Below are 13,475 nucleotides of genomic sequence, written 5' to 3'. Positions count from 1 at the left end.
GATGTGCCAGATGACCCAAAAAGCATGCACAAAGGCATCTTACATTGCACGTTTATCCTGGTGGGTGAATGTCTTTTCCCTGGTCACGATAACTGAAAAAGGAAGTCTGCTTACATCCCCCTGCTGTGCAAATCTGGGCTCTCATTCTGGTAGTCAAAAATCTTTGGACCTCTGCCTGTTGGCTACTCTTAAAAAAAAAAAAAAAAAAAAAAAAAAAATTAGGGAGAGGGAAAAAAAGACCAAAAAACCCAATAAGGAAAGTCCTGTTTTACAAGGTTGGGGTATTTTTTTCCTTTTTAATGATATGATCTACAATGGGGAAAGGTCCATTTTCTTTTTCTTTTTCTTTTTCTTTTCCTCTAACTGTGCATGATTTTTGAAGCATGGGTTTCTCTGTTTCCTCTCCTGCTTTGGTTTTGTTCCAATAAAGTGTTTGAGACCATGCCCTTTATTTTTTATTTATTAGTTTGTGTCTTCCTCATAGGGGCTGGCAGATACGAAAATTCCAGGAGGTGGTTCTCCCATGAGCAACCGCAATGTCCATATCGCATCTGGGGCAAGGAGACCAAGTCAGAGCCAGCTAAGTCACGCATATTCCCCAGCCTCTCTTCATCGGAGTGTCAGCCAGCTGCTCGACCTCTACGACAAAAAGTCTCTCGTTGAAGAACCACCTTGGGATGCCATTATTCGCAATCATCGCACCACTGGTCGTGGCTTGGTAAGGACTCCTGTTCCTCTGTGATGCTCTTGTGTGTCAGTTGCTAGTGATTTGTCTGTTCTCTCAAAATCATTAAAATAAGGTCTAAATACCAAAAGCTGGTGGAAATATAGCCAAAAGACCTAGCAGGACCTGGTCAGAGATTAGATTCTCAAAATCCTTCCTGCCTGCTGTTCTCTTCTGGAGCTGCAAGTGTTCACACTGATCATATAGGATGGGAGGGGTCCACATGCATCTGTCTACGGTTTCCATGAACCAATAACTCCACCATCTCCAGGGTAGACCACCTTAATAATTCCCTTCTATTTGGTCAACTCATAGGCTTTTCTTTCCATGCTGGTGTTTAGAGACTGTTTTATGACTTTGGACTCAATTGCAGATGGGACCTGCTCTCTGTCATCTGCTCAGTCACAATGCAGAGATCATGAGAATGCTCAGATTTTCTGGCATTTGTGACAAATGACTTCAAACTCTGCCCACAGGGGTCTAGAAGAAGGTTTCAGGGGCATGCAGAGCATCTTTTAATATGGCAGAGGACAGGATTGGTCAGTGTCACCAACATGGGCCTGAACACACAGATATAACAAGTTATGCTTCTCAAGTCAAGGACAGTAGCAACTTCCCTTCCCCTTTTGTCACCAGGAACTAGGCTTTTTAACCTCCACCCCCCTGGCTTCCGCCATTCCCTGAGCAAACATGTGGGAAAGGGTTCAGGGCCCACCAAGATGAGTTTGCCACCAGAAAAAGTTGGCTAAAAGCTCCTAAAAAGGGGACAGATGGGGGTGAAGGGCATGTGAGGTAGTAACAAAATTAGATGGAGTGTGCAGTTGTCATCAAGTGGATCTTGTACAAAATGCAGAGAACGGGAAAAGGATGATCTGGCACATAAATCCAGGCAGGTGCCTTGGGCTTTCACCTTCAGTACACCTAACAGCTAGAAGGGCTAAACATATAGGCACGCCACAGTCCAGGGGTGTTGCTGCCATACCTGCTTAGACCATAAGAGCAGGACCAAAGATGATAAGGCTTAAGTAAGAACATAGTGATACTTGGCTATAGGTAAAACCCCTATAGGTATAGATTGATCTGCAGCTCATGGGCTTCCTGAGCCTTCTGTCATTTTCTCAGTTATCGTATCCCTAAGATATAATTCGTTGGGGACTAATAGCCCACCCAGAATGTACCTCTATATGATCTCAGTAGCCAAAAAAACAGCTTCCTGATACTAAAAGAGGAAGCTCTTGCTCCTATCTGCTGATCTTGTGCTAACACCATAGTTTGGTTTAGCTTGCAAACCCCCCCATAAACACAAACTCAATGTTGGGATGCTAGAACTGGCTTAGAATGTAGTCCAGTGAGTTCCAGAAGTGGTAGTGAGTAGGAGCAGGAGAACATAAGTTTTCTTTCACTTCTGGTGGCAAACAACGCCAACAGAATGAGCTCAGTTGCTTTTTAAAATCAGCTGCTGTATACACAAAGCCGGGCTCTTCTGTCTACTCTCTCTACATTGCTTTGCATTTCATTGAACTTAACTGCCTCTGCTGCCATGTTGTGCAGCTACTCTTGCAAACAAACCTCCTGCAATGCTTTCCACTCAGCTCCTCCCTTTATTACAGTGAGTAGCTCAGCGCTGTCAGCAAGTACTGTTTACCCCTTTTGTCCACCTTGCAAATGAGTATTACTTACTATGAAAATCTGGTTGCTTTGGATTCAGGTGCTTGAACGCTTCAGGTTCTTAGCTCATGCTGGGAAGAATGGAAGAACAGGCAGAGAAAGGCACTTACTTATCTGACTATTTCAGAACAAATATTTAGGGAGCGGGGAGAAAGAAGTGGAGGAACAGGATCTCCTTTAGGTTGGTCCAACTTTGGCTTACATGCTTTTTTTTTTTTCCCCCCACTCCTACAGTATGTAGATGAAGAAGATCTTGTCAATGTCATCAAAGGCTTCAGCACAGTCACCAAGGAGCACACCACATTCACTGACACCCACCTCTGAAGAACAGACCTACCTTCTCTAGAAAATGGAAAGTGGGTAACTTGCCAAAAGCAGCCTGCATGGACTTTCAGGGAGGAGACAGGGCTGCTGTTTCCCCACCCCATGCCCACTAGTTAAAAGATACAATTGTTTGTTGGAGGGGATGTGGGGGTTAAGTTGGCCTTTTTTCACCCTCTCTTTAACTGTTTAGTAAAAACTGTATGTTAGCACTGACAGAAAGGTAAGAGAACAGTTTGAAAATCCTTAAGTCATACAGTAGTAGAAGACTGTGAAGGCAGAGACTTTCATCTTTGTCTCATCCAACTGTTACAGTTGAGGAGGTTTGTGGGGGTGGGAGGTGGGCAGTGTTTGGTAAGGAAAACCTTTTGCCTGTCCAAAAACCAGCATGTGGCTAAAGGGGGCCTTCCTGGCAGGATAGCCGTGTGTTTTCCTGGCCTGACAAAGCTCCACCACAAAATTGTGTTCCTGCACAGGCGAATAAACTGTAAATGAAGGAATTCTTATGGAGTTGATTTAACCTTTGCGTCCTCTCCCTCCCTCCTCCATCTCAGCTCAAGTCTAAAAAAAAAAAAAAAAAAAAAAAGCTATTAATTAATGCTTTTTCAGAGGTTGAAAACCTCCTAACCCACTCCCTATTAAACACTTGCTGTCACAGCCTTCCCTTCTGCTTATGTATTACTAATCTACAGGCAATAAAATTTGTTCACCACCCACGGTAAACTAGGAGCAAACAGCAAGCAGCCAGTGCAACACAGGTAGGAAATATCATGTCAAGGCACTTGTAATTGAGAATTATTATACCATGACAGTAAACCTACTCCCATATTCATCTCTGTCCTTTTTCCAGAGAAAGTGACAAGGAAGCCCTCAAGAGACAGACGGTTCTGTGTATTCTGCCAAGCATATTTTTATGCATGCTCTCAGTCACAATCAGCAAAACCCATCATCTGATACCACACATTTTCAGAAAGTACAAGCAACATTCCTCTGGCAATTTATTTGGGCTAAGAGGCAAAATAAGATGCTATTTTGAATAGCTTCCTCCTTAACCTGCACAAAACATTTCAGATTTCAGACAGCAGCATACAGAGCAAGGATCCCATTCATAAAACAAGATGACAGAGGCGGCCCTGTGAATTAGGCAAATTCCAGCCAAGACAGCAGCAGCTCTGCAGAGCAATGTGTGGCTGCGTCAAAACAGCGTGTCCGCTGAGCAACCAAGTATTCCTTTAGCACCCTCCCTTCCCCCACGACAAAAATAATCACAACATATCACATGCCTGACCACATTTACGCAAGAATGCACAACAATATTTTGGATCAAGTACCGTTTTACATTTTGGAGCATTACATAAAGCCACACATTGATGTGGATGACTCTTCAAAGGTTCGGCAGCAGCCAGGTACTTTCTCATAACCTTACAATTTTCATTCTGGGTATCAGAACAAAGTCCCATTCAAGAAACAACCCACAACATGTAGTGTTATGCCTGCTACCAGCCAGAGGGCACCTGCACCTCATCTTTGCCACCAGTCACATTTTTACAAGCCATAGTCTTGGCAGGATGAATCATTCTTCCGGTGACGTGGTGAAGCAGCTGTCTTCGTAGGTGATGGAGAAGCCGCACCAGCTACTTCAGGCCCACCTTCAGCAAGGACTGGTGCAGAGGCCAGAAGAGGCACCTTCTTCCTTCCCAGGAAACCAGCTCCTTCAAATCCTGTTTTCTTTTTGCTTTCTGCTTTGGCTTCACTCTCTTCTTCTGCTCCTCTTCTTTTGAGATCCAGAGAACTCTCTGGCAGACGGTGAACCTCTGTACTGCAACACCCACCTGCATCTGTCACACCTGTGCCTCGCACTTCAAGTGCTGTTGTCAGCACTGCCTTCCTCTCAGCTGCACTGCCCTCAGCTGTTGCCTTCCTGGCCTCTGTCTGGCTTGAATTCCCATTTGCAGCAGCTGCCTTTTCTGTTGGGCTTTTGCTGGGTAAGTTAAAAACCTGAAAGTCCCGGTAACTGTGAAAGCTCTCCGTCCGCCTTGCTCTTGCCAGTAGGGGGCTTTCTCTGTATGGCCGCACAGAACCATATGTAGCTGTTTCATGGATTGTTTCGTGGTGCTGCAATTGGAGGCTTCAAAAAAGAAAACCAACAACCAAAGACAAGAAGAGCAGATGTTAGGCTAAGAATAGCAGCCAGTTCTTCTGCACACTCTGCTCCCACCCGCCACTGCAGCTCCCACGAAAATAGCCATGTACTTATCACAGCCCCCACATGAGGACTTCCAGATCACTTCAGATTCTCATATGATACTTTAATCCATACATATTAAAGTATCTCATATGATACTTTAATCCACATTTAATCCAATGTGAATTAAGCAGAACCACACACAACCAACAGAAATTGAGGAGTATGTGTATACAGTTCAAGACACTCAGGGCATGGATTCAGGGGCTCAGCTTCAGCGTTCAGGTTACCAAACTCCTCTTTTCCCTACCCGAAGGATAAAACTTTTGGTGTCTGCAGCAGGTGCCCCCCTTGCTGGCCTACCTGGAATTAGATTCCCGAAGCCGGTTTGGCTGCACTACTGAGGTGGCAGGACTGATGTTGGGTGTGGCACAGCGAGATGTACTCAAGTCACACTGGTCAAGCAACTTGAGCAGCTCTTCCTCTGTGGGGCCGCCAATATCTGAAAGAGACAGCTCTTAGTGCCCAAGACCATTGGGCTGGAGTCATGCACATGTGAGGACAGAAAAATAACCACACCACAGTCCTGGCATAACACAACTTACCTTTGTCTTCACTCTTATTAACCATGTCCATAGCTGTGGTCAGGTCCCACATCTGGATGCTGCCATTGGAATGCCCAGTGAAGAGGTAGCGGCGTGGCCGGGAGCCCATTCTGCTGGACCCTTCACATTCTCGCACAGTAAATGATGAGATGGTAGTGCAGTCAACTGCCTGGATCTCACAGATCCTACAGGAAGAGAAACCCCAAGTTACCAAAACAGTTGCACCTGGCTGAGTTTGGCAAGTAAAGGCAGTACCGTTACGATTTTCTGAGAAGGCAACAAACTTGTCATCAGAAAGAGACCTTTATTCCAGACAAAACTCCTTCCCCTGAAAGACGTGCACACTGCTCAGCTGCAGACAGTGCCCTTCCCCACAATATATCTGCAGTCATAGTACTTATTTATTTTTAATAGGGAACCCCCATGTGTTCAATGTCCATTTTCAATGATTAGAAGACTAAGGCTCTCAAAAGAATGACAGCAACTAACCCCTTCATATGCCAGACACTCCAAGAAACTAACCTGCAGAAACAGCTCATTTAACCATACAAAAGATATGCAAAAAAATCCAAGGATGATAAAACCAAGGCTATCTATACAGATAACTTTTGTCTTATGACAACTGCAATACCAACTGACATATCAGATCTCCATTGCTTTTTCACGTTATTTTAGAAGCTGATGTGGGGGAATGAGAGGAAAAGGACTCCCAAAATTAAGCTGCTAAGCCAGACTCCACACCAGAACCTCACATATTCCGGGTAATTAGTTTTACAGGCCCCTTGTATTGAGCTTTTTACCCAAGAAGTGCCAAAATAGGCCATCTAATAAAACTCTCCACCACACACAAATCTAGCCTGAAGGGAACAAAAAAAAAAAAAAAAAAAAAAAAAAAAAAAAAAAAAAAAAGTCCATCAGTAATCCACAGGGCTTTCGTCCTCAATTCAGATGCCCATACTGTTATGGCATCAATGGTTTCACCCAGATTCAAAGTTGTTATTAGGCAAGAGATGCAAGAATAATAAGAAGCACAAACTGAGATGCACCATCTCTTCTGATCTCTTGCCATCTTCTTAGCCTAACAAGAAGAAGAGCAGCTGTGGTTATTTGGCAACTTTTTTTACTATATTGGCAGCAACATAGCAGAATATTATGAAGTCAAGCTTAAGTAAAGAATTGTATAGCTGGCCTAGAAGACAGCCTCTCCATTTTAAAGGTTTTAGTATCTTCAAAGGAAAAGGGAAACTGCTTCCCTGTCTACCTTTGTGAGCAGCATGATCCCTGCCACCAGCAAACTTCAGCATTAGTTTTGAAATTTAATGTTAGCATGGTGTCATAGCTGAGAGTTACAGACTCTGTGGAGTCACACAAATGTTTGTTTTGTGAGGTCAGCAGGTAAGCCATCATGAAGCGAGTATCTGATACTACATTTTTCAAAATGCCATTTGGCTTCTAGGTTACAGCAGATCATTAAGTACGCTTCTGTTACTAACACACAAACTAGAGTTCAGCCAGAACTGTCAAGCACATTAGAAGCTTGCTAAGGGCAACTGCGTGCACCCCCAAGGGATGGGAGACGCCGCCACCTGAACAGTCTTGCTTCTTTCCCACTTAAAACCCCAAACATGGAGGTACCTTTTCCCAGTTGAAGACAGCCTTACAAACAGCTTGTTAGTGATGGGGACAACTTTTTGGATAAACACCTGTTGATCATCACGTTCACCAAAGGGTCCTAGAGAAAAAAAGAAAGATGGCTTTTTTTTGTTTGTTTCTTTCAATTCCCCCACCCTCTTCCCCAGACAGTCCTGAAGACCCAAAGTCATATTAGTATGACCACTACAATTTTAAAGCATCAGGACAACGGAACCAAAGATGACTAAGAGCTAGAAAAAGCCATCTGATAATTAGAAGCCTCTACAAATAGAAATCTTTTTTGTTCCTTTGTTTTAAAGGACACCCATTTTGAGTTTCATAGAGGAATTACTGTGTCAGTACAAACTCTACATTAGGCCTCTATAATTAACAATAACTATTTTCTTATTTTGCAGTTCCTAGATGTCTAAAGGCTTAGTCAGATTTCTTGCCATAGTACTGACCCCACCCTGTGTTCACAGGGCATCCTATTCATTAATGGTTCATTTGGAAGACTCAGACCACGAAGGAATCTAGACTACCTGTCTACTGACATGCATTCCTTCAGCATCTTGCTATAGCAATGTGCTAGCACCATTTGCCCCTGCAGTTTCAAGGCTTCGGTAAGCTTGTCACAACTTTAATTAAATTAATTTAAAAATTTTTCACATGTGTATCACTTAACCCTGACTGAACAGTGAACTGAAATTTGCAGTAGACCCAAACCTTTTTGTGCTCATCTGCTTTAATACAGTCTCTGTGCTTTCTGTCATTCTCTAGTTACACCAAACGTGAAATGCTACACCAGTTTCCTCCAGGAAAAGGTATAGCATCTGTGGTTGAAAGTTTTTCCTCCCTTTTTCTCACCTTCAGAGTAAGCCCGCTAAGTGTACTCACTCTAAACAGCCTAAATAGTGAGTATTTCCAGATGAATCTTACAGATGATCCCTGCCACCATTTCAAGGGGAGAGCAGTATATAAGAGCTTACACCTATCAGCTGACTTGCATGTTAGAGGGTTGAAGGTCTGTTAAACCTTTATGATAAGACCAGTGAACGTACAGGCTCAGCACAGCGCATTCAAGAGACATCCTACCAATGTCATTTCCGGAACAGTAACTGCCATGACTCTCTGCTTCCTCCAGGGATAAGATTTTGAATGATGCAAGAGGTGTTGAGCCTGGCTGAGTTGAAATCATGCCCCGGAACCGAGTCACAGTCCATGTCCGTACATGGTTGTTATCAGCACAAACTAGAAAGGAAAAGATGTACAATAACATTTACAAGGGATGACAAAACTTTTGAGATAAACTTCTATAATGATTTCTATATGATAGTTCTTCAAGATTGAGCGATCAAGCAGAATTTAGTCAACGTCAGGCAACTTAGCATCTCCAGACAATTATCTAACAATCTCCAAATTGTTGCTGAGGTTGTGTTTTCCATTAGTTTTGTCTCTTCCCTCAGAAATTCAAGAAAAAAAACTGAGGCAGGTGGAACACAACATTAAGTTTGGACTGAGTCAGTACTAGTAGCCTACAGCACATTTCAATCCTCTGCATTCAGATGCTAGGGCAGGACATGTCATGAGAGCAGCCTGGCAGCAGAACCCTCATCACACAACCCGTGCTCTTCTATTCCATTCAACAGTTACTAATTTTTCTACATACAGATGTGCCCTTTCCTGGCACTGAGAGTTTCACACCAAATTGCAGGGGAATAGATGACTCTTTGTTTGCAGTATAATTGGATACCATGTTTCCTGTTCCTTTTTTTAAAAACTTGGGATAGCAGCAGAAAGTAAACCTGTTCTCTGCCATGCCCTCATTGCTGGATTCTGGGTGAAACAGATTCTTACAGAGGGAGCAGTGATTGCATCTTTCCTGAAAGCAAGACACTTTCCTGAGCATAAGACAGGACAAATAGGATAGCACAGCAAACACTGGGAGAGCGCTGAGAAAAGAAGAAACACAGACAGCCCTTTGAAGCCATGGAAAGGCTTTTTCTAGGGCCCAAGAGGAGATGGTGCACGTTTTGCTGCAACCCAGAAAGCTCCTGAAAGGCTGTTAAAAAGAAGACAAGTCCTAAAGGACTTGTCCACAACGATAAGACTTGACAGGGATACATTTGTTTACAAACTCCTTTATTTCCACAAATGGCAACCTTGGAATAAGACACAAACGAGTGAGTGAGTTGTTCCAGTATCTGGTCAAATAAAACCTAGGCCTTTAAACTGCTAAAGGCTTTGAAGAATGCTTACTTTAAGAAAGAGGATCCAAGCCAATCTAGCCCTTCCTCTGACCCCAAATCTGTCCAACTCATTTCTATCACATGTGGGAATGCAAGTTTAAGCAATGCATACAAATACTTTATTGCTCAGGAAGCGGGGAGAACCACCTATACAAATTTGTGCACAGAAAAGAAGATTACCTGACACAAGATGTTTCTCTGAGAGCATGATCTTCGTAACAGGACTTCGATGAACTGTGAAGGTCTGGAAGAGCTGAGGCCCAGACCCAACTGTTTCAGGGTGCTGTACAATCACCCTCACTGCTCCAGAGCTGGTGCCATACGCAATCTCAATCCAATTGCCACTTACACCTAAAGCAAGCAAGAACACAGTTGTTTCCCCCCCAGGAATGAAAGCTTCTCTTACTGGGGTCAGTGAATGAGGCAGTAGAAAACAGTATTTCAAAGCTTCCACAGTAAGAGAGATACTTATTTTAAACACCGTTTACTCATTTCCCATTTTACCACTAAAAAAACACCCAAGTTTTGTTCAGTTCTATACCACACTCTTCAACACTATCTTAACAGCCTTCTCACCCATTCTCTCCCCCCTCCCAGAACTGAAAGAATAGATGGATAAAGTCATATGATCAGATATTTTGGCACTCCCCACAGTGATATGGTCAATATGTGCCACATAATGATTTATTTTTCTGCCTTAGTGGAAGGCAAATGGGTAACCATGGCAAGAGAAGGGAGGTAAAAAGGTCACTGTGGTATCAATATAATTATGTGAGTAACCACTTTCTCCAAGTTTGCTTTTTGGGGGCGGTTTGCTTTGGGTTTTCTTTTGTTTTTTTGTTCTTTTGTTTTGTTTTGTTTGTTTTAATGTAAAAGATAGCTGCACTGTGATTACAAAAGGTGTATAGACACAATAGCTAAGCATCATTCAGCTGCATATGGAAATGATTTTTAGTGTATTGGTTATAAGATTAGACACAAGAGCAAAACAGCAAGGTTGTCTTCCCCCCTCACCCTCAGTTCACCACAAACTATTTCAGTGAATACAATTCATAATCTAAGTATCTATCTTGTGTAAAAGGCTTAAAACCAGCAAAGGTAGATTATGCAGAAGCATTAATAAATGATTAATTATGTTATTACATTATACATTAATGTATAATGCATGATGTACAAGCACATGCACACATACATGTAAGTACATGTACCTATTTATACATATGTACAGATGTAAGGGGAAACAGTTACGCCTAGTGTTTATCGTTCATTTGAAGTTGATTAAATCAAGAAAAATTCATAGTTTACGTCAAAGGCTACCTTGTCTGCTTCAGCCCTGCTATGCAGCAATAGAAAAAGTCCATTCAGAAAAAAGAAAAAACCCACATCTGTAACAGACTGTCACTAAAGAGGCAGTGATAGAATACTGACTTGTTTTAGGTGTGAGGTAGACACTGAGCGCTGTTATAGCATCATTGGAGGGATCGTGGTACAATTCTGTCACTAGAAGATCGTTGTCTTTCATTCGCAATGGGAACTTCTGCATGTCTGTGGGGAAGAGACATTTGCTTATTACTTTGAATAGACAGACTTATTCTGATACAACTTAGACCAATTAAAGAGTTTAAGAACAAAGCTGCTCCTCCTCCTTTTTAATCCACCCTGCCTCCATTTCTTACCTATATAGTAGATAGAGCCGTTGTTACAGCCCAGCAGCAGAAAAGACCCAGCAGTATCATAGCTTGTGATAGGAACAACATCCTGAACCTAGTGCCAACAGAAAAGAAAAAATATTAAAATAAACAAATCAAGAAGTTAGGTTGCTACTTTCTCAGTTTTCAGATATTTTTGATACATTTTGTTGAAGAACACCTGAGTTTAGTACTTCTCTGAAGCTGTTGTGCACGCACTTGATCATACAATGGCATTCTTAAAGTACTGCTGGTAGATTATATTCCTCTACCAAACCAGATCTTAAGTCATGGAGTTCAGCAGAAGCATGCAGACAAGTCAGCACAACTGCTCTAGAAGATCCTTCTCCATGTGAAGGCATAAAGCTTAGAGCATTGCAGCTAAACCACATCTTCAAAAGAGGACTTTTTTCCCCAATATTCAAAATGAGTGTACTTCGCACTTTCTGTCCTATCCCTTCTTCCCTTTCTGACAACTCCTTAAGTGGTTGCTGGGCAAAGGAATTAGATGTTGCCTCTCTAAGCCTTCCTTTACACCCAGTTCTTGTGTCCCTCCGCTAGCCTCTATGGAGATCTCAGCCTCTAGCAGATATATCATGAGGAGGAAAAAATTCTTGTCCCACTTCCAATACGTATCCCCACCAAGTAAACTGGAAGGCAGCCCTGTCATATTTTACTTACTGTTCTACAACTTAAGGTTGCCCTCTCTTTGCCCTCTAGGATCAAAAGGAGTGCTTATCCCCCCCAGGTGGGACAGAGATCTCAAGCAATTCTTTTCTGCTTCAGCCCTGAGGAAGAAAAAGCCAAAAGCCATTTTGTCCAGAGCTCTCAAAGTCATAGCATTTTTCCTATACTCCATATGTTTCAATCAGTCCACTTAATGGACACTGAATACTAATGCAGCATCCTTCCGATTGCATCAGACACTTGCAAAATCATTTGCAAAATACCTACAATGAATCTGTTGGATAAAAGGAAAACAACCAAAGAAAGCTCCCTGCAGCCCAAAGAGCCAGCACTCCAAACTAGTACCCATTCCTAACCTAAGGATAGTCTCCAAGACCCTAAAACATATTCTAAGCCTGTCACTCAGCCTTACAGAGAAGGCTGCAACATGAACATAGCTTCTGCATATTTTCTGGGGAAGGTGGGGTGGGGAGGAGGGGAAGAGGCACTTTCCCCTCTTTTCTTTGTTTAAAGAACTACGCCTTTCCCACTTACGTTCACCCATAATTCAGTACAGATCCAATGATAAAAATAAATTGTTCTTGGAAAGCACTTGGATTTTTCCCTGTATAACTGATGATTGAATGACCTGGCAAAGGATCCTTTCCAATTACTGAAAAGAATTGCTATTCTTATCTCAATACTTTCACATAGTACTTTTTCAGATACAGCTGTTAAGGTACCCTACATTCCCCACAGTCAAATTCACGCTACACCTAATTAAATAAGATATCTAATGATCTGGGCCACAGAACTTAGTTTCAAAAGATTTCTTTTTTTTCCAGAGTACTTTAAAGGAGTAGTAAAAGAACAGAAAGGCAAGAAACTAAACAGAGTCTGGGCATTTAAGAGTCTATGGATCAAGCTGAAGTGTGCTCCCTGGTTCTGTGGATCAAAGGTACATACAGAAGCTCTCCCATCAATTTACAAAGTTTACAAAATTAATGAAGGTAGAGGCAACCTATTAATGTATATACCACTTTACTTATCACCTTGCAGAAGGCATAGCAACTGCAAGAGAGGTCTGAGCATGAGGACCTACAATGCTGGCAACAGCAAAGACTGACTGAATCAGAGAGATCTTATAAAACAGAGTCCTTTCCTCTGCAGCAGAGATAGCCATACACAGCAGCACTATGCAACAGTCACTGGTAAAACATGGCCAGTGAGAATGCTCACTTTCACAGACTGTTTTTGTCATACTCTCTTGCTTTATGTTATATCTTATTCTATAGCACTAAATATTCTGCTTCCTTTAAGCTCTCCTATACTAAGAATTTCATTACTGATGTATCTAGCACCCGCAAGCTCTTTGCCTTGTTGCATGCAACTGAAACACTGCCAGAGGAATAAGTACGAGGGAAACCACCTCAGCTAGTCTGCTCAGATCTCCAAGATGGGAAGAAGATGCCAGAACCAATTACAGCCAGAGGTCAGAGTTACATCTTCAGGGTTCAATACCTCAAATACAAAAATCACGGTGAAAGGAAGGATAGGTTTGCACAAACTAAGCCTCCTTAAAGTAGAACTCAGAAAGGCATCAGGAAAGAAAGCCTGAAAGGAAACAAAGTTCTTGGTCCGAAATGGGGTGTTGACACATTCTATTCCTCAAAACCTCTCTCACTGCAGCACATGAGAGAGGTGCATCCTCTTACATCCTTAGGACTTACATCCTAA

General features: G+C 42.4%; 2 protein-coding genes across 2 annotated transcripts in view; one reads left to right on the top strand and one right to left on the bottom strand.

Annotated features, from left to right (window-relative positions):
• USH2A (usherin) overlaps positions 1–2,716 on the top strand; it is a 390,721-nt gene extending 388,005 nt beyond the window's left edge. The window contains exons 70-71 of the mRNA XM_074166292.1: positions 485–718; positions 2,627–2,716. Of these exons, the coding sequence (XP_074022393.1) occupies positions 485–718; positions 2,627–2,716 (324 nt within the window). The remainder of the gene's footprint in view (positions 1–484; positions 719–2,626) is intronic.
• An 869-nt stretch (positions 2,717–3,585) lies between these two features.
• Positions 3,586–13,475, bottom strand: part of KCTD3 (potassium channel tetramerization domain containing 3) — a 34,664-nt gene continuing 24,774 nt past the window's right edge. Inside the window, exons 11-18 of the mRNA XM_074166656.1 lie at positions 11,061–11,148; positions 10,813–10,929; positions 9,565–9,735; positions 8,231–8,386; positions 7,139–7,235; positions 5,504–5,688; positions 5,262–5,400; positions 3,586–4,841 (exon numbers count right to left, since the gene is read on the bottom strand). Coding sequence (XP_074022757.1) covers positions 4,259–4,841; positions 5,262–5,400; positions 5,504–5,688; positions 7,139–7,235; positions 8,231–8,386; positions 9,565–9,735; positions 10,813–10,929; positions 11,061–11,148 — 1,536 coding nt within the window. The 3' untranslated portion in view covers positions 3,586–4,258. The remainder of the gene's footprint in view (positions 4,842–5,261; positions 5,401–5,503; positions 5,689–7,138; positions 7,236–8,230; positions 8,387–9,564; positions 9,736–10,812; positions 10,930–11,060; positions 11,149–13,475) is intronic.

Source organism: Numenius arquata, chromosome 2 (assembly GCF_964106895.1).
Source record: "Numenius arquata chromosome 2, bNumArq3.hap1.1, whole genome shotgun sequence".
NCBI classification, from domain to species: Eukaryota; Metazoa; Chordata; class Aves; order Charadriiformes; family Scolopacidae; genus Numenius; species Numenius arquata.
The sequence above is the reverse complement of the archived record's forward strand: the minus strand, read 5'-3'. Positions and strand labels throughout refer to the sequence as shown.